This window comes from Stenella coeruleoalba (assembly GCF_951394435.1).
Source record: "Stenella coeruleoalba genome assembly, chromosome: 3".
Lineage (NCBI taxonomy): Eukaryota > Metazoa > Chordata > Mammalia > Artiodactyla > Delphinidae > Stenella > Stenella coeruleoalba.
In genome coordinates, this window is record NC_137148.1 from 58,907,141 (window position 1) to 58,930,673 (window position 23,533).

Genomic DNA, 23,533 nt, shown 5'->3' on the forward strand with positions numbered 1-23,533 from the left:
ATGCCCACACAAAGCCAGCAAGCCAGCCCCAGGAACCCCATCCTTCTGTGTAATGCTACTGCACATGGCCCACCTGGTGCAGTGGGCCTTTGAAGGCATAACCTTTGAAGGCAGGCATAATCTTTGAAGGTGAAATGTAATGTTCTTCTCCTGCCTCTCCCCCCCTATCTTACCACTTCCCTGGGAGATGGTGGTGAAGCACTGCCTAAGTAGAAAAATTACCTGGAAGCTTTCTGTTTGAGACTTGCCTTAGGCCTACTTTGCCATACTTACATAGTAGTGACTCAGCTGAAACTACAAACCACTCTTAAGATAACTGTAAGTGGTAACCACAGCCTACCAGCATAACTTGGCTGATTAACATCTCCACCTTTCTTCATATAATGATGAACAAGATTAGCGTCGTTGTTCAGAGCAGCTTTATACAGTAAGTTCTCTCCAAAGATGTTTCTACGGTTAATGTTACAACGAGATACTTTATTCATCTTCATTTTTTCTGAAATGAGGGCATGAACAAAAGAAAACAAAAAAATTAATAATCCTTATTTGAAAATCAAGAGGAATATAAGTAGTAGAATGAATCCAGTCAACATTCTGGAATAGAGCATATTACATTATGGAGGAGTATTTCTTCCATTAACCCAACTATAATGGTATCTACATGCAAAAAGATGAAAAAGACAAATGTCATTAGTTTGAAATATTTGAGTAAATTATAAATCATGTAAGCAGTTTATATTGATTGAAACTCTAGGAAAGGTGCATGTATGAGAAGACTAATGGATTATTTTCTTAAAAGTTCTGGTGAAAGGTATTATTTAAATCCAGAATTAGATGTTATTAAACCTAACAAAATATTAAATACCAAAATGTCTTATAAAACCATGAGGAGAAAATCTCAGAAGTATATAAGGAAGATACAAAAATTAACCCCAGCAAGACCAGAAAAGAGAATGCTAAATTTTCTTTCTTTACTAAAAATAATTGTCATGAACTTAAATAAAGCTTGGTCTTGAGCAGTATAATAGTTTTGATTTCCTAACCTGGGAAATACACAATTAAAATAGTTTTCCAGGTTATATATACCAAGTATCATTTCTCCCCTGTGCCTCCTAAACTCCTCATCTAGATAATCCAAATCCTGTCAGTTTTTACAGATAATACTCATTTGGTTTTCCTGAATTTCAGAACAGCTTTTCTTTCCTTTGGCGCACCGCCCAGCTTGTGGGATTGAACCCGGGCCCTCGGCAGTGAGAGCGCAGAGTCCTAACCACTAGACCGCCAGGGAATTCCCTCAGAGGAACTTTGGTGATAGCTTTTCCAGGTTCATCTAAATAACCTGCCCCACCCTGAAACCTCCGAAAGGTAACTGAGTACTGCAACAGGTTTCTTAATGGACCACAACTTAGTTGCTTTGTTTTTATTTGATTCTCTCCATTCAGTTCCACTGTAAAACAAACCAACTGCTGAACACCTGAGCCTGCCTTCCCCCACCCCAGACTACAAAGCATTCTGTTCCCACCAGATAAACTATATGCAAAAATCAATAGTCTTTACTCCCAGATCTGTCTTTTCCAGTTGTACCCGCTATTATAAATATGCAATTTATTAAAAATAACAAATTAAGAATACAAAAATTTTCAATGAAAACTAAGTTGTGAAAGACATTCACTTCTAATCATGACCAAATAACTGCTGTGACTTGCCCTCCCATTGTAAACAACTAGAATATTAAACAAAATATATGGGGGAAAAAGACCCTTTATTCAGACATTGGAAAACAGGTAGTTCAGACCTATTTGACTTCCCTGAGTGAAGACAAACAGTGAAGTGAGCCCTAAGGTCACTCACTCCAGCTTCTTGTCTGGAGGCTTTTCAGAGTATAGCACAAGCATAGCAAGGTGATTCTGCTGAGCTAAGGAGACAGAGGTCAGAGTCTGGGGAGGCTGGGGTGAACATAATTTACAGGGCAGGGCACCAGAGATGAGAGCATAGAGAAAAGGCACCAGAAATCTATACAAAGGGCTCCTTGAGTCATCTGAATACTGAACTGCTCATGCGTGGGGTGAATCTTCATGAGGCTGGGTAAGAACAATTACCCAGGAACTATAAATTAACAACCATCAGAGATCACACAGGCTGGGAGACATTCACATTCCTGCCAGGCTGAGGAGAGACCTTGCTGAACTACTGGAACATTCAGAGAGACCTTTAATGGGTCATGTCTTAGTAGCAGAGCTAAACTAGTCCTAGAGTAAGGCCTACACTAGACCTCCCTAACAAGGTTTTTAAAAAAGTGTTGAAAGGATCAAACTGATCTTCAGGTAACTTGTTGGCCAAAACAAAAATCAACACTCTTAAAATACACAGAATGACACTGAATAACATTCTGCTGCATATGGATATACAATTGTTTTCCACTACAAAGGCCTTGTGCCTTTGTCAAAACTCAGGGTTTATTTCTGAACTCCCTTCTCCTTCCATGGACCTATTTCCCTATCTTGATGCGAATATCATGCTGTTTTGATTATGCCATATAATAATTCTTGAAATCAGGTAGTGTTAGCCCTTTAACTTTGTTCTTTATCAGAGCTGTCTTACTATTCTAGATTCTTTGCATTCCATATGAATTTTAGAACCAGCTTTGGCATTTCTACAAGAAAATCCTACAGGAATTTTGATTGAGATTGTGTAGAATCCATAAATATACCTGAGTAGAAATAACATCTTAATGATATTGTCTTCTGACTCAATCTCTCTCCATTTCTCTCCATCAAATTTCCTGTGTTTTCTCTGTTTAATATTTTGTAGGTTTCAGTGTACCTGTCTTTTACATCTTTTGCTAAATTTTATCTTTATTTCACATTTTTTGTAACTGTGGCATAAATTTCACTTCCTAATTGTTTGGTTTTCATATTTCACTTTCTAATTGTTTGTTGCTAGAATACAGAAATATAATTAATATCTGTATATTGATCTTGTATCTTGCAACTCTGCTAAACTCACTTACAGTTGCTTTTACTGTAGATTCCATCAGATTTTCTATATAGAGGATTATGTCACTTGTGACTAAAGACTCTTTTACTTCTTCTTTTCCAACATGGATGCCTTTTATTTGTTTTTCTTCCTGACTGTACTGGCTAGGACCTCCGGTACAATGATCAACGGAAGTGGTGGGAACAGACATCCCTGTCTTATTTCTGATCTTAGGGGGAAAGCATTCACTCTTACACCATTAAGTATGACAGCTGTGTATTTTTTTTGTAGATGCCCTTTGTCAGATTAACCAAGTTCCCCTCTATTCTGAGTCTGCTGAGAGTTTTCATCAATAATGGATGTTAGGTGTTGTCAAAATCTTTCTTTGCATCATCTACTAAAATGATCATATGGTTTTTCTTTTTTAACTTATTAATATAACAAATTACAGTGATTGATTTTCAAATGTAATGTAATGGAAATTTTTTGTTCTAGTTCTGTAAAAAATGCCATTGGTAATTTGATAGGGATTGTACTGAATCTCTAGATTGCTTTGGGTAGTATAGTCATTTTCACAATATTGATTCTTCCAATCCAAGAACATGGTATATCTCTCCATCTGTTGGTATCATCTTTAATTTCTTTCATCAGTGTCTTACAGTTTTCTGCATAGAGGTCTTTTGTCTCCCTAGGTAGGTTTATTCCTAGGTATTTTATTTTTTTGTTGCAATGGTAAATGGGAGTGTTTCCTTAATTTCTCTTTCAGATTTTTCATCATTAGTGTATAGGAATGCAAGAGATTTCTGTGTATTAATTTTGTGTCCTGCAACTTTACCAAATTCATTGATTAGCTCTAGTAGTTTTCTGGTGGCATCTTTAGGATTCTCTATGTATCTTGTCATCTGCAAACAGTGACAGTTTTACTTCTTCTTTGCCAGTTTGTATTCCTTTTATTTCTTTTTCTTCTCTGATTGCCGTGGCTAGGACTTCCAAAACTATGTTGAATAATAGTGGCGAGAGTGGACATCCTTGTCTTCTTCCTGATCTCAGAGGAAATGCTTTCAGTTTTTCACCATTGAGAATGATGTTTGCTGTGGGTTTGTCATATATGGCCTTTATTATGTTGAGGTAGGTTCCCTCTGTGCCCACTTTCTGGAGAGTTTTTGTCCTAAATAGGTGTTGAATTTTGTCAAAAGCTCTTTCTGCATCTATTGAGATGATCATATGGTTTTTATTCTTCAATTTGTTAATATGGTGTATCACATTGACTGATTTGCATATATTGAAGAATCCTTGCATCCCTGGGATAAATCCCACTTGATCATGGTGGATGATCCTTTTAATGTGTTGTTGTTAATCCTTTCAATGTGTAGTATTTTGTTGAGGATTTTTGCATCTATATTCATCAGTGACATTGCTCTGTAATTTTCTTTTTTTATAGAATCTTTGCTTGGTTTTGGTATCAGGGTGATGGTGGCCTCATAGAATGAGTTTGGCAGTGTTCCTTCCTCTGCAATTTTTGGAAAGAGTTTGAGAAGGATGGGTGTTAGCTCTTCCCTAAATGTTTGACAGAATTCACCTGTGAAGCCATCTGGTCCTGGACTTTTGTGTGTTGGAAGATTTTTATTACAGTTTCAACTTCATTACTTGTGATTAGTCTGTTCATATTTTCTATATCTTCCTGGTTCAGTCTTGGAAGGTTATGCCTTTCTAAGAATTTGTCCATTTCTTCCAGGTTGCCCATTTTATTGGCATAGAGTTGCTTGTAGTAGTCTCTTAGGATGCTTTGTATTTCTGCGGTGTCTGTTGTAACTTCTCCGTTTTCATTTCTAATTTTACTGATTTGAGTCCTCTCCCTCTTTTTCTTGATGAGTCTGGCTAATGGTTTATCAATTTTGTTTATCTTCTCAAAGAACGAGCTTTTAGTTTTATTGATCTTTGCTATTGTTTTGTTTCTATTTCATTTATTTCTGCTCTGATCTTTATGATTTCTTTCCTTCTGCTAACTTTGAGTTTTGCTTGCTCTTCTTTCTCTAGGTCCTTTAGGTGTAAGGATAGATTGTTTATTTGAGATTTTTCTTGTTTCTTGAGGTAGGCTTGTATAGCTATAAACTTCCCTCTTAGAACTGCTTTTGCTGCATCCCATAGGTTTTCGATCATCGTGTTTTCATTGTCATTTGTCTCTAGGTATTTTTTAATTTCCTCAGCCACCTCTTGGTTATTTAGTAACGTATTGTTTAGCCTCCATGTGTTTGTGGTTTTTACATTTTTTTCCCTGTAATTCATTTCTAATCTCATAGCGTTGTGGTCAGAAATGATGCTTGATATGATTTCAATTTTCTTAAATTTACTGAGGCTTGATTTGTGACCCAAGATGTGATCTATCCTGGAGAATGTTCCGTGTGAAGTTGAGAAGAAAGTGTGATCTGCTGTTTTTGGATGGAATGTCCTATAAATATCACTTAAATCTATCTGGTCTATTGTGTCAGTTAAAGCTTCTGTTTCCTTATTTATTTTCATTTTGGATGATCTGTCCATTGGTGTAAGTGAGGTGTTAAAGTCCCCCACCATTATTGTGTTACTGTCGATTTCCTCTTTCATAGCTGTTAGCATTTGCCTTATGTATTGAGGTGCTCCTATGTTGGGTGCATATGTATTTATAATTGTTATAACTTCTTCTTGGATTGATCCCTTGATCATTATGTAGTGGCCTTCCTTGTCTCTTGTAACATTCTTTATTTTAAAGTCTATTTTATCTGATATGAGTATTGCTACTCCAGCTTTCTTTTGATTTCCATTTGCATGGAATATCTTTTTCCAACCCCTCACTTTCAGTCTGTATGTGTCCCTAGGTCTGAAGTGGGTCTCTTGTAGACAGCATATAGATGGGTCTTGTTTTTGTATCCATTCAGCAGGCCTATGTCTTTTGGTTGGAGCATTTAATCCATTCACGTTCAAGTTAATTATCGATATGTATGTTCCTCTGACCATTTTCTTAATTGTTTTGGGTTTGTTTTTGTAGGTCCTTTTCTTCTCTTGTGTTTCCCACTTAGAGAAGTTCCTTTAGCATTTGTTGTAGAGCTGGTTTGGTGGTGCTGAATTCTCTTAGCTTTTGCTTGTCTGTAAAGCTTTTGATTTCTCCATTGAACCTGAATGAGATCCTTGCCAGGTAGAGTAATCTTGGTTGTAGGTTCTTCCCTTTCATCACTTTAAATATATCATGCCACTCCCTCCTGGCTTGTAGAGTTTCTGCTGAGAAATCAGCTGTTAACCTTATTGGAGTTCCCTTGTATGTTGTCATTTTTCCCTTGCTGCTTTCAATAATTTTTCTTTGTCTTTAATTTTTGCCAATTTGATTACTATGTGTCTCGGTGTGTTTCTCCTTGGGGTTTATCCTGTATGGGACTTGCTGCGTTTCCTGGACTTGGGTGGCTATTTCCTTTCCCATGTTAGGGAAGTTTTTGAATATAATCTCTTCAAATATTTTCTTGGGGCCTTTCTCTCTCTCTTCTCCTTCTGGGACCCCTATAATGCAAATGTTGTTGCATTTAATGTTGTCCCAGAAGTCTCTCAGGCTATCTTCATTTTTTTTCATTCCTTTTTCTTTATTCTGTTCCGCAGCAGTGAATTCCACCATTCTGTCTTCCAGGTCACTTATCCGTTCTTCTGCCTCAGTTATTCTGCTATTGATTCCTTCCAGTGTAGTTTTCATTTCAGTTATTGTATTGTTCATCTCTGTTTGTTTGTTCTTTAATTCTTCTAGGTCTTTGTTAAACATTTCTTGCATCTTCTCGATCTTTGCCTCCATTCTTTTTCCGAGGTCCTGGATCATCTTCACTATCATTATTCTGAATTCTTTTTCTGGAAGGTTGCCTATCTCCACTTCATTGAGTTGTTTTTCTGGGGTTTTATCTTGTTCCTTCATCTGGTACATAGCCCTCTGCCTTTTCATTTTGTCTATCTTTCTGTGAATGTTTTTTTTGTTCCACAGGCTGCAGGATTGTAGTTCTTCTTGCTTCTGCTGTCTGCCCTCTGGTGGATGAGGCTATCTAAGAGGCTTGTGCAAATTTCCTTATGGGAGGGACTGGTGGTGGGTAGAGCCGACTGTTGCTCTGGTGGGCAGTGCTCAGTAAAACTTTAATCCACTTGACTGGTGATGGGTGGGGCTGGGTTCCCTCCCTGTTGGTTGTTTGGCCTGAGGCAACCCAACACTGGAGCCTACCTGGGCTCTTTGGTGGGGCTAATGACAGACTCTGGGAGGGCTCACACCAAGGATTACTACCCAGAACTTCTGCTGACACTGTCCTTGTCCTCACGGTGAGACACAGCCACCCCCCGCCTCTGCAGGAGACCCCCAACACCAGCAGGCAGGTCTGGTTCAGTCTCCCCTGCAGTCACTGCTCCTTTCCCTGGGTCCCGATGAGCACACTACTTTGTGTATGTCCTCCAAGAGTGGAGTCTCTGTTTTCCCCAGTCCTGTCGAAGTCCTGCAATCAAATCCCACTAGCCTTCAAAGTCTGATTCTCTAGGAATTCCTCCTCCCGTTGCCGGACCCCCGGGTTGGGAAGCCTGACGGGGGGCTCAGAACCTTCACTCCAGTGGGTGGACTTCTGTGGTATAAGTGTTCTCCAGTCTGTGAGTCACCCACCCAGCAGTCATGGGATTTGATTTTACTCTGATTGCACCCCTCCTACCGTCTCATTGTGGCTTCTCCTTTGTCTTTGGATGTGGGGTATTTTTTTTGGTGAGTTCCAGTGTCTTCCTGTCAATGATTGTCCAGCAGCTAGTTGTGATTCTGGTGTTCTCACAAGAGGGAGTGAGAGCACGTCCTTCTACTCCGCCATCTTGGTTCCTCTCCCCTCACCTTCATTTTTGAAAGATATTTTGCTAGGTATAGAATTCTAGGTTCTAGTTATAGAATTCTATAGAATTTATTTTAGTACCTTAAAGCAGCTGCTACACTGTCTTCTTGCTTGCACTGTTTCCAACAAGAAATTTAATATCATCCTTATGACATGAAAAAAAAAAACATGGCTTTTTTTCCCTTATCAACACATACATATTCTTCTGACTTCCTAAGTGACTGAATATTATTTCATTGGTTACATTATAATTTGTTAACTAGTCACTTAATTTAGATCGTTTCTAGTCATTTTATTATAATAAACAATGCTGTAATGAACATCTTTATAAAATATATTTACATATTTAAGCAAATACAGCCATAGAATAAATCCCTTTAAACAGAATTGCAGATTCAAAAGAATTGTGATTTAAAATTCTGATGAATGTAAATAAACTGCCCTATAAAAAGACTGAAAAAACTTTCACCAAAAACATATGAGATTGTTTACTTTTTCCACATTCTTGCCACTGGAAATCCTCAAATGTTTATTGGCATTCTCTTAGGTGAAAACTGTACTTGTTAATTTGCATTTCTTTAAGTATGAGGGAGATGTTAATCTTTTCAGGTATTTACATTTTTTTTTCTGTGAACTCCTATTTTTCTTTATCCTTACTGTTTTGTAAGAGCTCTCTGCATACTAGTATAATTAACCCCTTGTCATGTGTTATTAATATTTCTTCTGTGTTTGATGATTGTTTTTTTTTTAGGATATCTTTCCATACAATTTTTTAAAATGTATATAGTCAGTTTTATCATTCTTTTCCCTCCTGGCTTCTGGTCTTGAATTGTTCTTTACAAAGGGTTTTTCCAAGATTATAAAAAGATTCACTTGTCTTTTCTCCTAGAAATTTTCTTTTCCCTTAACTCTGGCCAGACTGGAATTAAATTTGGTATAAGGAATGTTATAGGGATCCAACTGTTTGTGTTTTTCACTATTTATTATTTACTCCTTCTTTCTGCCATCAATTTGAGATGCCATATTTATCACAGACCTACCCCCATATTCCCATTGTATCTGGCTTCTACATCTAAACCCTTTATTCTGTTTCACTGATTTATCTGTCTATTCCTGTGCCAATACCAACTTATTTTAACTTCTATTGTTTTCTAATTGCTTTCACATTATGTAGAGCAGGTTCCTGCCTCTCTACTCTCCCTTTGTTTTATTTTTCAGAATTTTCTTTGTTAGTCTTTTATATTTAGTTTTCCAGCTGAAATTTTGTATCATTCTCATAGCTAACCTCCAGCCTTATAAAGCAAAACAAAACAGAACAATTAACAAATACACAAAAATCTGTTTTTGATTGAGCTCTCATGCATTTACAGAATAATTTAGGGAGAAGTAAGTTTCTTACAATGCTGAATCTTTATGGTCAAGGATAAGGCTCTTCTTTCCATTTATTCAAGTCTTTTTTATGTCCCTCAGCATAATTTTTACACTTTCTTCTTACAGGTATGGCAATTTCTTATTAGGTATATAAGCAGGTATTTTCTCTCTTTTGTAACTATTATAAATGGGATCTTCTCTTATATTTTGTAACTGGGTAATACTTATGTATATGAAAGGTATTTACTTTTGTCTTCTTTTGGTTTATTGAATTTTTTAAACTTTTTAGCTGGAAATAATTTCCGATTTATAAAAAAGTTGTAAAAATAAAACAAAGGATTCCCCCATTGTTAACATTTTGCCGCCACTTAAATCATTCTATCTGCCTCTTTATATATACATGCACATGCACACAGACACATATACACATAATGAATAACTTGCATACACCATGCCTCTTTACTTACTAATACTTAAGAGCATATTCTCTAAAAGCAAGGACACTATCTTACATAACCAAATTATTAAATTAAGAAAATTTAACATTGATACAATATTATTCTTTAATCTACAGTCCATATTTCAATTCTGCCAACTGTCCTGCCATCTATTATTTTGTAACCAGTACTCCTAGGTTCTTATTATTTCTGATAGTTTTTTAGTTCATTCTTTGGGGTTTTATATATAGGAACAAAGAAATAACATCTAAATATATAATAATTTCCTCTATTTGTTCTTCTGGTTATAATTTCCCAAAGCCTATGCTAGGTTAGTCACACCACAAATAGGTCAGATATCTAAATTTGAAAAGGGTTCTGAAACTATTCTCTTAAAAGTAAAAGTACAGGAAATATAGCAGCCTATGAGGCAGAAGTTCAGGATCCTAGTTATACTACTAATGAGCTGTGCAGTGCTGGGGAAAATCCTTAACCTCTCTGAACTTCCTCATCAGTAGAATGAGAAAGTTGAGACATATAATCTCTAAATCCTTTTTTAGTACCAGGATTCTATATTTTTGTAAGTTACTTATTAAAGAAATAAAGAAATAAAATAGGCCTCACCATTTTTCCCTGCAACTTTTCTGTTTTTCCTGATCTGTTCTCCACTCTTGAGTCTGGATGAATGCACAGTCTTCCCTTTACCTTCAATCCTTAAAGCAGGATTCTGCATTCTTGAAAAATAAATGTGCTTTTAAAATTACTATCATGTTCTCCACAACCATTCAAAGAGAATCATATCGAATTTTTGACTAATTTTTTTTAAAACTCAAAGATATTTTACTGAGCTGTTGTCAAGCAGGATAGCAGTTTTAAATATGGAGATGGCTCCTGAGTAAACTGCAGATAATTCTGTGACAGACATGCCAGTCATTATGGTTTGTCTCTGTGCCACCTATGGGTTTCTCTCCTTTAGGGATAGTCACCTATAAGTGAGTATTCTGAGGCTCCTGTCCCTCACTCCCCATGCTGGCATGCCACTATCCACTCTATTCACAACTTCTAGGAAAAAAGAGGCAGGCAAAAAAAAAAAGGACTTGCCCTGTGGTATGGCACTGATCAAAAACTGTAAAATACTGGCATAAAAGCATATATGGGTAGGTTTATTTTGGTTCTCTCTACTCTGAGAGCCCCAAAATAAACCTACCCATATATCGTCAATTAATCTATGACAAAGGAGCCAAGAATATACAATGGGGAAAGGACAGTCTCTTCAGTAAATGGTGTTGGGAAAACTGGACAGCCAAATGCAAGAGAATAAAGCTGGATCACAATCTTTTTTTTTTTTTGTGGTACGTGGGCCTCTCACTGTTGTGGCCTCTCCTGTTGCGGAGCACAGGCTCTGGATGCACAGGCTCAGTGGCCATGGCTCATGGGCCCAGCCGCTCCGCGCGGCATGTGGGATCTTCCCGGACCGGGGCACGAACCGGTGTCCCCTGCATTGGCAGGCGGACTCTCAACCACTGCGCCACCAGGGAAGCCCCTGGATCACAATCTCACACCATATACAAAAATCAACTCAAAATGGATTGAAGACTTGAAAGTAAGACTTGAAACCACAGAACTCCTAGGAAAAAACATAAGTAAGCACCTTGACATCAGTCTTGGCAATGATTTTTTGGATTTGACACCAAAAGCAAAAATAAAGAAGTGAGATTACATCAACCTAAAAAGTTTCTGCACAGCAAATGAAACTATCAACAAAATGAAAAGACAACCTACCAAATGGGAGAAAATATTTGCACATCATATACTTGAAAAGGGATTAATATCCAAAACATATAAAGAACTCATACAACTCAATAGCAAAGAGAAAAGCAATCCGATTAAAAAACGTGAGAGGAACTAAAAAGACATTTCCAAAGAAGGCCCAAATGGCCAGCAGGTACATGAAAAGGTGCTTAGCATCACTGATCATCAAGGAAATGTAAATCAAAACCACAATGAGATATCATCCCACAGCAGTCAGAATGGCCATCATCAAAAAGTCTACAAATAATAAATGCTGGAGAGGGTGTGGAGAAAAGGGAACCCTCTTGCACTGCTGGTGGGAATGTAAATTGGTGCAACCATGACGGAAAACAGTATGGAGATTCCTCAAAAATTAAAAACAGAACTACCATATGATCCAGCAATTCCACTCCTGGGTATTTATCCAAAGGAAACAAAATCACTATCTCAAAATAATATCTGCAGTCCCATTTTTACTGTGGCTTTACTTACAATAGTCAAGACATGGAAGCAACCTAAATATCCATCTATGGATGAATAAATAAAGAAAATGTGATACACACACACACACACACACACACACACACACACACACACACACAATGGAATGGTATTCAGCCACAGAAAAGAAAAAATCCTGCCATTTGCTAGAACATGAATGGGCCTTGAGAGCATTATGCTAAGTGAAATAAGTCAGAGAAAGACAAATACTGTATGATCTCACTTACATGTGGAATCTAAAACAAAAAAACAAAAACCCTAAACTAATAGATACAGAGAACAGACTAGTTCTGGAGGTAGGAGACGGTGTGGGTGGGTGAAATGGGTGAAGGTGGTCAAAAGGTACAAACTTCCAGTTATAAGATAAATAAGTCCAGGGGATGTAATGTACAGTATGGTGACTATAGTTAATAATACTGTATTGTACATTTGAGAAGTTGCTAAGAGAGTAGACCTTAAAAGTTCTCATCACAAGAAAAAAAATTTGTAACTATGTGTGGTGAGAGATGTTAAAGAAAGAAAACTAGCATTAAGCTAAAATACAACAATTTCCCATTACTTTGTCTTAAAAAAAGAAAGTAAAAGAGTTTTCTGGGGTTTTTTTAAATTGCAAAATTAATAAAATAACAAAACTGAAAAATAAAGTTCTTTACTTAGAGGTACACTGACTCTAATGTCCCAAACACAGAATTATGTATTAGGTTGGTAGCATACCTGAAATTCTCAGTTGAAGAGTTATTATTTGTTTGATCCTCACAGCCAAGTATTTTGGGTAAAATCTTTTCTGGCATCTTATATATGTCATCTGTGGGCTTTGCATCTCTGCCTACTTTCAGTCTGGATGATCTCCTTAACACACATGGAGTGTCCTGGTCAGAGCTATTTTCCACCGGCTTTGAATTTCCCTTATTATTTAGTGGATCACAAGAGGTGACATTTTGATGAACCAAAGTTTGCAATCCAAATGGATTTGGGTCTTCTAGACTCTGTAATAAGATGTAAATACATACACAAATAATTACAACAATGCAAAAAAATAAAATAAAATTAGAAGAAATTAAGTTTTATCTTGTCCTTTGATTACACAAAAATACCTTATAAGATGGAAATACAAAAACCCATAGACATATGTGAACATAATGTAAATTTTATCATAGTTAATGTAACAAATGACAATGCAGATTTAAAAGCCTAAGACAAGAAAAACATAAGTAAATATTATTTTTATCAATATTCATCCTTAAAACTCAAGGATAAACCTAAGGTCACTCTGGGTGCTTTAATTTCATAGGAAATGGGTAGCATGAAATGATGAGAGACACATAAAAAGAGTAGTACTGTCACGCCAGGCCAGATCAGTGTTCTATTCAGCCTAGTATTTTGTTATTTGATAGCAACAGTAAGTGATATTTGTGGGATGAGATACTATATCACTTCCATTATATTGATTTTAAAAGGTTAGCAGTATATCATGAACGGCTCTAACTTCCCCTTAAAGTTAAATCCATTACAGATTTAACTTTTGTGGGGATACATATTTTTATACATATCACGTAAACCTTTCTTGAGCTTATTTATATATCCAGTTTGCAAAGCTTCTCAAGGTAACAAGTTTCATATTTTATTTAAAATATTTATTTATTTATTTATTTGGCTGCACCGGGTTTTAGTTGCAGCACACGGGGTCTTTGTTGCCACATGTGGGATCTTCGTTGCAGCATATGGGATCTTTAGTTGTGGCATGCAGGATCTAGTTCCCTGACCAGGGATCGAACCCGGGCCGCCTCCATTGGGAGCGCAGAGTCTTAACAACTGGACCACCAGGGAAGTCCCACAAGTTTCATATTTTTATTATAGCTAAGTAAAAGAGTATTTACTTTGATTTGTTCTAAATCAATCTCTTTTCTACTTCTAAGTAGACTTTTTTTTGAAGACCTCCTAAGTGCATGCTCACTCTATCAATACCAGTCATAATTTCCTACACTTTACTCATATTACCTCTTTTTAGATTAGAATCCTGGAATGTTTAACTTAATCTTCATGCCCTATCCCCATGATTAGTTTCTCTTTTTCTGGATTTTTAAACATATCATTATATCTGTTTTGAAATTTTTTGACCAGAATTGCATGCAGTATTATTCCAGGTGTGTATGTTATAACCTGAGCTTAGTATCATGTTATTTAAATCTTCCAAGAAATGTTCACAGGAGCATTTTGGTAATAGCCAGAAGGAGGATAGAAAAAAAAAAAGAAAAAAAAATCCAAATGACCATCATTAGTGAATTGGTTAAATAAATTATATTATTATACACACACACCCATAGAGTGGAATACCATTCAACAAGTAGAAAGATTTAAGTAGTGCTACTTTTGTTGACACAGAAAGATAACCACGATGTATTATTAAATTTTAAAAACAAATTGCAAAGCATTATGTATAATATAATCCCATTTATATAAAATAAACTTACATAGAATTATGCATAGAAAAAAATGGAGACATGCAGCAAACTGTTAACAATGATTATCTCTGGAAAGTGGAATTGTGGGAGACTTCCTCTTACTGTAATGTTTGATTTTTTTTTAATAATGAGGATGTGTTACTATTATAATCAGGAAAAAATAAAGATTATTTTTAAAAAGAAAAAAATTGTCAACATGAAAAAGGGACTTGGCAAGTGACAGGCCACTCCAGGGTCTCCAAGCATAATAGTCCAGGAATTCTACACCCAAGAACTGTGTCACCTGACAGTATCCTCAGACACAGTATGCAAAGTTGTACTGAAGCCAGGCATAATTTTCTCCCTCTCCTGGCAGTCCAATTGCATATATTTTACTTCCAACTAGAAACTGATGTGGGTATCTTCTCTCTACTCTGCACCTAGGCAGACAGACATAGTGATTTTCTGAGCTAACCGGGAAAATTCTGGTAACAAATTTTTTCCTTCTTCTATATAAGCAATGTAATGATGATATATCTTTTCAGGTTTTCAGAAGAGAAACTTATCTATTTTAACTTTTAACCCCTTGAAAACTCTACTCCGGGAACCTCAATAAAGGTAACTATATGCTTCAAAGTCAAAAAGTATCTTCTGAGTGTTGGTATTTGGGTAGAAGGTTTGAATTTAAAATAAAGTATATGGGCAATGAAGACTTGTTAAAGGTCACTATAAAAGACAAAATCATAGACTCATACTTGCACTTACTTGCTGCACTGAAAGATGCTTGTCCTGTAGCTCACCTAACTTGGAATCTTGTTCAACTGGTTGAGTAGAACAAAGAGTCTCAAAATTCACCTCTGCTATTTGTGTACAATCTTCATCAGTCTGAGACATACTGGGCTCCACTCCTAAACATTCATTTCCAGCACTGAGACTGGTATCTCCCTCTTTTCTGTGACAGATGGGTTCCACCTTGGCTTCTGACAATGTGTTTAAGGCTGCTAACGACTCAGCTGGCAATGCATCATCCTTTGAGTTTTCTAGTAAATCTTTGTGACATGTCAAAGGTATTGATATGGAACTCGAAGAATTGCTCAATGGGTTCATCAACTCTCTACATTGAAAATCACTCATTATTCTACTCGGTCTTTCCTCCTGGGTGATTTCTGGTGATGTCAGTAACTTTTCTAAGGTAGACACAAAAGTTTCAAGAGAGCTTTCTTCATCTTTGGTTTCTTCAGAAGTCATGGTCAATGTGATGTCCTTGCTAGGCTCCTTCTCTGGCTCTATTAACAAGTTCTCCTTTACAGCAAATGTACCAAGTTCTTTAATAGTAGTACTTGAGAGAAGGCTTATTTCAGGAGAGTCTCTGTCTCTACTTAGTTCCTGTATATTCCAAATAGAATTTACATCATTATTACATATACAAAAAAGTGTTTAAAATGAAAATGTTATAGTTTTCTGGTTCATCATGTTGCTAAGTTACCACCAAAAGCTTTATCAACTTTCCTCCCTTCCATAAATAAAAATACTCTTTATTGGGGCTTCCCTGGTGGCGCAGTGGTTGAGGGTCCGCCTGCCGATGCAGGGGACGCGGGTTCGTGCCCCGGTCTGGGAGGATCCCGCGTGCCGCGGAGCGGCTGGGCCTGTGGGCCGTGGCCGCTGGGCCTGCGTGTCCAGAGCCTGTGCTCCGCAACGCGAGAGGCCACAGCAGTGAGAGGCCCGCATACCACAAAAAAAAAAAAAAAAAAAACAACTCTTTATTACGTTCCTATACCAAATTACTAATGACTGTGAACACATGGTTAAACATTTAATAGTAGACCAAGGGTAAAATTGGCCGGGCCATAATTACAGATGGCAAATTATCTATTCAGCTAAGTTTAAATTATCTGGGCTAAGGGAAGACCAGAGATAACATGGATAGTTAAATCAACAGATAATCTAAAAACTTCACTGCAGTTAATAGTTGAAAAATTCTCCCTTGCTAAAAATCCCTATTGAATTTTATTAATTAACCAGGAACAAAATTGGTGTAGTTTCACCTTCCTTTTATTCCCCACCTCTGTAGGCATATGTAAATGTGATGTAAAAAGGCCAAAGGACAGGTGGTCAGGGAGGAGAAAAGGAGAAATGAAAACAGTTCTATGTAAATATTACAAGCTCTGGCTATAAATCAATGGTTCTGACTTATGGTTGTTTTAAACAAAAAACACAAAACTACAAAACACAAAATGACTACTATCTTCAAAGACATCACCTTAATAGGTTATACCTGTTCTCACAATATTTCCAATGATCAAAATATTATTAGACTTCCTCTTTTGAAAGCGCTTTCAAAATTGTTTATAAGCCATTCAAGAAAATCAGTCTCAATAACTTAAAGGCACTAAACTTTTTTTCAACATTGAAAACTGTTAATTTGCTTGACCTTAAGTATCAGAATGGGTTTCAGTGACTTCTGCCTGTTTCTAAAAATCAAATCCACCTTCACTGACACATCACTCTTCCAGAATGCACTGTAACTTGTCAGCCCTCTAATACTATGATTTGATTTGAATAAGGGAAGTGAAAACCGTTTTATTCTCCCTCTCTTCCTTTTCTACCTGCCACCATTTATATTCTCTGTACATAGCATCCAGAGCTTAATAAGATATATTTATTAGCAATGCAAACTATAATTTGCTCAGAAAGATAAAAGAAATTTAGAAGGAATTGAAGAACTGGATCCTATCCATTCTTGAAGTCATGTTCAAGATCTCCCTCTTATCTGAAGTCCTTATACCTACTAAATTCAAGGCCTTAGATCTAATAAAGTATATATATATATATATATATATATATATATATATATATATATATATATAGAACTCTGCCCTAAAGGAAATTAATTCCTAAATTAAGATTGAAGGCATTAATACATAAGACATTAAATAAACTATAAATCATGCTTCGCTGCTGGCACAGTGGTTGAGAGTCCGCCTGCCGATGCAGCAGACGCAGGTTCGTGCCCCGGTCTGGGAAGATCCCACATGCCGCGGAGCGGCTGGGCCCATGAGCCATTGCCGCTGAGCCTGCGCGTCTGGAGCCTGTGCTCCGCAATGGGAGAGGCCACAACAGTGAGAGGCCCGCGTACCGCAAAAAAATAATAATAATAAAATAAATAAATAAACAAACTATAAATAATGTCAAAAACACTGCATGAACTCAAATGAATGGCATAAACCATAGCCCTAGTGTAACAAGAATAAGTTTTCTGGGGGGAAAGAAAGGGAGGCAGTGAAGGGTTTTCAAGATTGCCTGAAAAATGCTCGGTTAAACAAAGTTAAACAGATTTATTTACTACAAGACTTTTCAAAACGTGCACTATAAATCTCTGAGGAGACTTTAGGATACAGTGTTTTCTAAACTTCTTTGTTCAAAAAAGTCCTTTATTCTCAGAAGATCTATTAATGTCACAGGAGGCAAGTGATAGGGAAATACTGATATAGTGAATAAGCAATGTTAAAGAGGGAGCAATTACTTTGGTCAAGATCACCACAGTCATCTGAGACAGATCCAAAGAGGAGATGGAACTTAAGCCAGAAATTAATGATTTGTGAAGGCGTAAAAGTAGGAAAAACACGTATTTCTTAAGCACCAACTAGGTACCAAACACCGAGAACCATCACTGCTCTCAGTCCTCACTATAATCCTATGAAATGAGTATCACTTTCCGTATATTACACATGTAAATGACACACTTGCCCTTGGAACACAACCTATGTGGTTCCAAATTTTATGCTCTTTCCCTTGCTTTCTGGCTCCTGACTTAAACAAAGGCATGGAGGTGGGAATGTGTAAGGTATACCTGAGATGAAGTAAGGTACAGGTGTATGACGGGGTTGGCCTGGGGAGGTCCTTGATTGTTGGAGTCTGTTATGGGCAGAGCCAATCTTATAGTCCTCTGATTTCCCATAGCACCAAGCAGAAAGCAAAGCCAAAACAAGCCCTCAGGTACATGGTTACTGATTAGTAACTGGAAGATGGGAAAGCAGTATCCAGCAGGAAATATTAAAGGAACAAGGGTAATAGACAAAGCAACAGAAGGCATTTTTGCTATTACATCTCAGCAACTAGTTTGATATTAAATTATATGCTTCTCCTCTAGATAAAGAATAAAAGACTTATAATGCTAGACAAGAAACAGATCAAGAAAATTCTATTTCATTAGAGATAAGGAAGAATAAATACTGAAATGGGTCTCCACGACAGATGTAAGAAACGTGTCCTCGCGCTTTCTGTCTGACTGTGGCAGCCCAGACTGAATGCGGGAATGCAGGGAAAAATTTTTTGCAACTCGCAAAAAACCCTGTGAACAGTGAAAGCCCGCTTTATTCCAAAGACAGATATACAAGAGTTTACGAGAAAAGTACTGGAAAATTATTCCCCTTAAAAAAAAACAAAAACACTGAAATGGGTTGTTACACAATTCTATCTATTGAAATGGTTTAGTCATATTCCTGCCTAGGGGAAAACTTAAATGAACTTGATACTTTAAGCAACATAATGTTTTTAAAAAAATCTAAACCCAAGATTTGAATAGCTAATTTCTATTATACAGACCAACCTTTTCTGGGTGTGTTAACACTTTAGGATCTTCAGCCTCAGGTCCTAGAAGATAACATTATATGTTTTCATTCCAGTTTTATTAAAGCATTAAAACATATTGTCTCACTCAGCATTTCTTAATCATATAACTTGAAATGACTCCCTCATTCATGTGATATATCAAATATTTAATAAATATTATACCAATTTATTGATATAAAAGTATGTTGGCAATAAAATTATGAAATTCTTCCATTCCTTAAAAAAATATTTCACATGAAGCCAGGTAATATTATAATTGTTTGGAATTAGTTTAGTTAAAAACCAACCTCTCTACTTTGGCTGAGTTATCCTAAGTATTCGCAACTACATGGAAAAATCATATCTACTTTCTCTGTGTCATTATCATCTCCATTATGGGTAACAGAATTTAAATGAATTCATGCTGTTGAGTTAGGCATAAAAAGAAACATTCATGTAGCGGCCAAAAGGAATCAGGAGATGTCCTAAAGGTACATGTATCAACAAGTCTCTATTTCTTAAAGTTATTAAAAATTTTTAAACATTCTACGATAGTTGCTTTTTTTCCCTGTATTTAGACTACCTTTTGAACACTACTAACATTTTTTGAGTATCATTATGAACTCATGATTTTTTTTTCACAAACTTATTTCCATGAACCAAAATCATGTTAGTTTTTTTCCCCAGCTAATTTGTCACAGGTTGGCCAGTGGGAGCACAACTGACCTAGCTCTTTATCCTTTTAGCACTGCCCCCTGACATCCTTGAAAGCATTTTTGTTTTCCAACAATGGTAAGATTTTCAGATCCATCCTAATATCTTCAAGCTCCAAGACAGATCAGCTATCCTTTTAGGATCCCTGGTTTGCTTGGCATTTGTACACCCATAGCACCCATACACCTGGCACTTAGCAGGCTCAATAAATATTTGTTAAAATAATGAATAAATAATATTACAGACCAAAATCCAGGCACTAGGAGGGCATGCAAGAGTTGGTGATGGCGTTAAGTGGTACTGCTATTGTTGTAGTAGCAACAGATCAGAAGACAGAGATTTTAAAACTTAGCTTTTCAACTTCAAGTATCACGTCCTTGTGCCTTTTCTTATAATACAAAGTTTCAATGACCACTAAGAATATTTACTACACTGTCATACAACATACATAGGTGGCACTTCAAAGTGAAAGACAGCTACCCTCTAATACAGCTGAAATCAAGTAAATGGCCTGCCTAACTGCCAGTCAAGAAAGACATGACATACATATTAAGAATGCTATGAATAGAGAAAACAAACATTGTTTTCAAATTTGAGCCCCCAAATTATAAGTCAAAAAAGTAGATGTGGAGGAGTAGGTATTGACTGCACCTGAGCTCTTCGCATATGGGCAACTTTAAGCAGCATGATTCCAAGGTCAACAGCAACACTGATTTCATATGTAAAAATGTATGGAAGCAATGTATAGTAGACCAGCCTAGTTGTAAATAAATCCATATCTAATTAAGCCTTCTATTTTTAGGCAAAGACAAATTCACTTTATATGACTCTACTCATCAAAGTGTACCTTGAATACTCTGGTGGTTCAGTGAAAGTTCAGCCTGGGGAAATGACACAGTGAACGCTGGACAACTTTTTCTAATCCTAAAAAAAAAAAAAAAATCAATCAATTAATTAATAAATACATATAAAGTTTCAAATGGAAAAAACCCCACTATTTCTCATTCAGATACAATTTAAACTTCTTTTTAATTTAAAGGAATTTCAAATAGGATCAACTTCTTTTGCTCCAATTACTAGCAATTTGTTAACATTTAAATTTCAAATGGCTGCAAAAATGGAGAGAGCCAAAAAAATTAAGGAATGAACTTTAGGAGTGTAGACAAGCTAAACTACATTTAGGTCTGAAAGTAACTTTGGAGATGACTGTCTACCAAATAGAAAGGTGGAGTGAGAGAGAAAAATTGGTCCTAATTTATGAAGCTTGACTACTTAAATCCTCAAATACACTGAAAGTTTGTCATTATAGCTTGAGATGTAAGTGAAAGTCACTCATGAGAAAATTCTCAGACATTATTTACCTTTCTTGTATTTCACAGCAGGGGAAAAAAAGGTAGGAACTACTGAAGGGAAGAGGTTGTGAGCAAAATAAAGGTCAAGCCTAATCTACAATTTTGATCATCTACCCTGGGATAATTAAAAGTTGACTGTAAGCTGGGACGAAGTAAGAAAGTAGCGTTGGCATATATACACTACCAAATGTAAAATAGACAGCTAGTGGGAAGCAGGTGCATGGCACAGGGAGATCAGCTCGGTGCTTTGCAACCACCTAGACGGGTGGGATAAGGAGGGTGGGAGGGAGACGCAATAGCGAGGGGATATGGGGATATATGTATATGTATAGCTGATTCACTTTGTTATACAGCAGAAAAACACAACACTGTAAAGCAATTATACTCCAATAAAGATGTTTAAAAAAAGTTGATTGAAGAAAAGCAATCAGTTAACTATTTTTTCTCAATCTAATTTACTATACAAACGCAATCAAGATATCTTCCTTTAAAAAAAAAAAAGCCTCTTGTTCCAATTGTTTTAAGAACAGTTTTTATGAACCAGGCATAGCTACTTGAATCCTAAGCAAGAATAATAAATTGAACATTCTCTCCTGCCTAAAAAAATAGAAGTGATCAGTATAAGCTATCTTGAAAATGAATCTGCTCATATAGAATAATTTCTATGAGGCAAATAGAAAAGAATGCCATTTTTTCCCCTAAAGCATGATTCTTTGAGTACAAGCTGATTTAAAATAAAACAAAATCGTAGTTTGAATCAACAGCAGAATTTTTTCCTTAATTATAAAAGAGAATTTAACACAGAAGTTTTGAAAATAGAGCAAACTTTCATCTAAGGTATTAAAAAATAATTATTTATATTAGGCAAGACTGCAAACAACATACATGTCCAATATTAGCGAAATGATTAAATGAATTACAGTATAGTAAGTTATACAATGAAATATTATGAGGTCATTAAAATTCATGTTTTTACAAAATATTAATGATGTGAAATAATAATTATGATAAACACTACTTAAAATTTGAAAACGGGGTAATTCCCTGGTGGTCCAGTGGTTAGGAGGCTGGGCTTCCACTGCAGGGGGCATGGGTTCAATCCCTGGTCAGGGAACGAAGATCCCACAAGCTGCATGGTGTGGCCAAAAAAAAAAGAAAGAAAGAAAGAAAAAAAACAGGAAACAAAAGTATCTGCAGAATAATCCCAATTTTGTAGAAAATATGAACAAAACAAAAATATATAGAAAGCCTAAAATAAAATGTACCAAAATGTTAACAATGGTTCTCTCCAGGCTGTGAGACCATGGATGCTGCATTAGTCTTTCTTAGTCTTTTCTCTTTTTCCATTTCTGTAGATGAACTTATATTGCTGATATATTCAGTAAAAGGATTATTTTAAAATAGTGATTCTCAAACTTTTGGTCTTTGGACTCCTTTACACTCTTAAAACTTAGTGAGGAACTCAAAGAGCTTTTGTTCATGTGGCTTCTATTTATTTATATTTACATATTAGAAATTAAAATGGAGAAAAATGTTAAATAATCATTAATTTTTAAGTAACAGTAATAATCCAATATATTATTATATTGTTATGAAACATTTTTGTATTTTCCAAAATGAAAAAAAATTTAGTGAGAAAGTGGCACTGTTTCACATTTTAAAAAATCTCTTTAATGTATGGCTTAATGCAAGACAGCTGCCACCTGAACTGCTATAACACATTCAATCTTTTGCGATACATATATATATATTTTTTTGTTTGTTTGTTTGTTTGTTTGTTTTGCCGTATGCTGGCTTCTCACTGTTGTGGCCTCTTCCGTTGCGGAGCACAGGCTCCGGACGTGCAGGCTCAGCGGCCATGGCTCACGGGCCCAGCCGCTCCACAGCACGTGGGATCCTCCCGGACCGGGCACGAACCCGTGTCCCCTGCATCGGCAGGCGGACTCTCAACCACTGTGCCACCAGGGAAGCCCTGTGATATATTTTTTTATTTGAAGTATATTACAAAAATCTGGTCTTATACAGATATGCAGTTGGAAAAGGAAGGAGTACTTTAGCAGCCTTTTGGGATAATAGTGCATATTCTTTTTAGATAACATACCAAAACTCTAAAAGCAATAATTTCCTTAAAGGTTACTGGAAATGTGAAAATTGAAACAAAATCAATGAACTTTTATATTGGTCTACGCTGCACTTTGAACGGATCTTTTACTTGTCTGTGGGTGATGCTGTGACATTATGCATTGGTCTTTCAGAAAATACTGATTTGCTGAGTTATGCAGCTCTTCCCTATATTGATCTGTTTCATCATAAAAATCTCAAAAAGGTCACCTTTGTAAATATTTCCACTGATCTTACCAAAGTTCAAGAAAATGTCTGCCATATACTCCACTGTGAATAAACAGTTTGTTAGTTATTCTCCCAAGTTAAAAAAAAAGGTGAAACTATTTTTTTTTAACTTATCTTATAACTCAAAC

General features: G+C 36.2%; 1 protein-coding gene across 4 annotated transcripts in view; it reads right to left on the minus strand.

Moving 5' to 3' along the window:
- The window catches only part of ANKRD31 (ankyrin repeat domain 31), a 129,833-nt gene that overhangs the window by 85,469 nt on the left and 20,831 nt on the right, over positions 1-23,533 (minus strand). For 3 of the 4 annotated variants that reach the window (XM_079918337.1, XM_079918338.1, XM_079918336.1), the window contains exons 5-10: positions 20,552-20,628; positions 18,989-19,032; positions 15,145-15,765; positions 12,653-12,924; positions 10,271-10,380; positions 341-496 (exon numbers count right to left, since the gene is read on the minus strand). In XM_079918337.1, coding sequence (XP_079774463.1) covers positions 341-496; positions 10,271-10,380; positions 12,653-12,924; positions 15,145-15,765; positions 18,989-19,032; positions 20,552-20,628 — 1,280 coding nt within the window. The remainder of the gene's footprint in view (positions 1-340; positions 497-10,270; positions 10,381-12,652; positions 12,925-15,144; positions 15,766-18,988; positions 19,033-20,551; positions 20,629-23,533) is intronic. The other variant, XM_079918339.1, reaches the window with a different exon arrangement.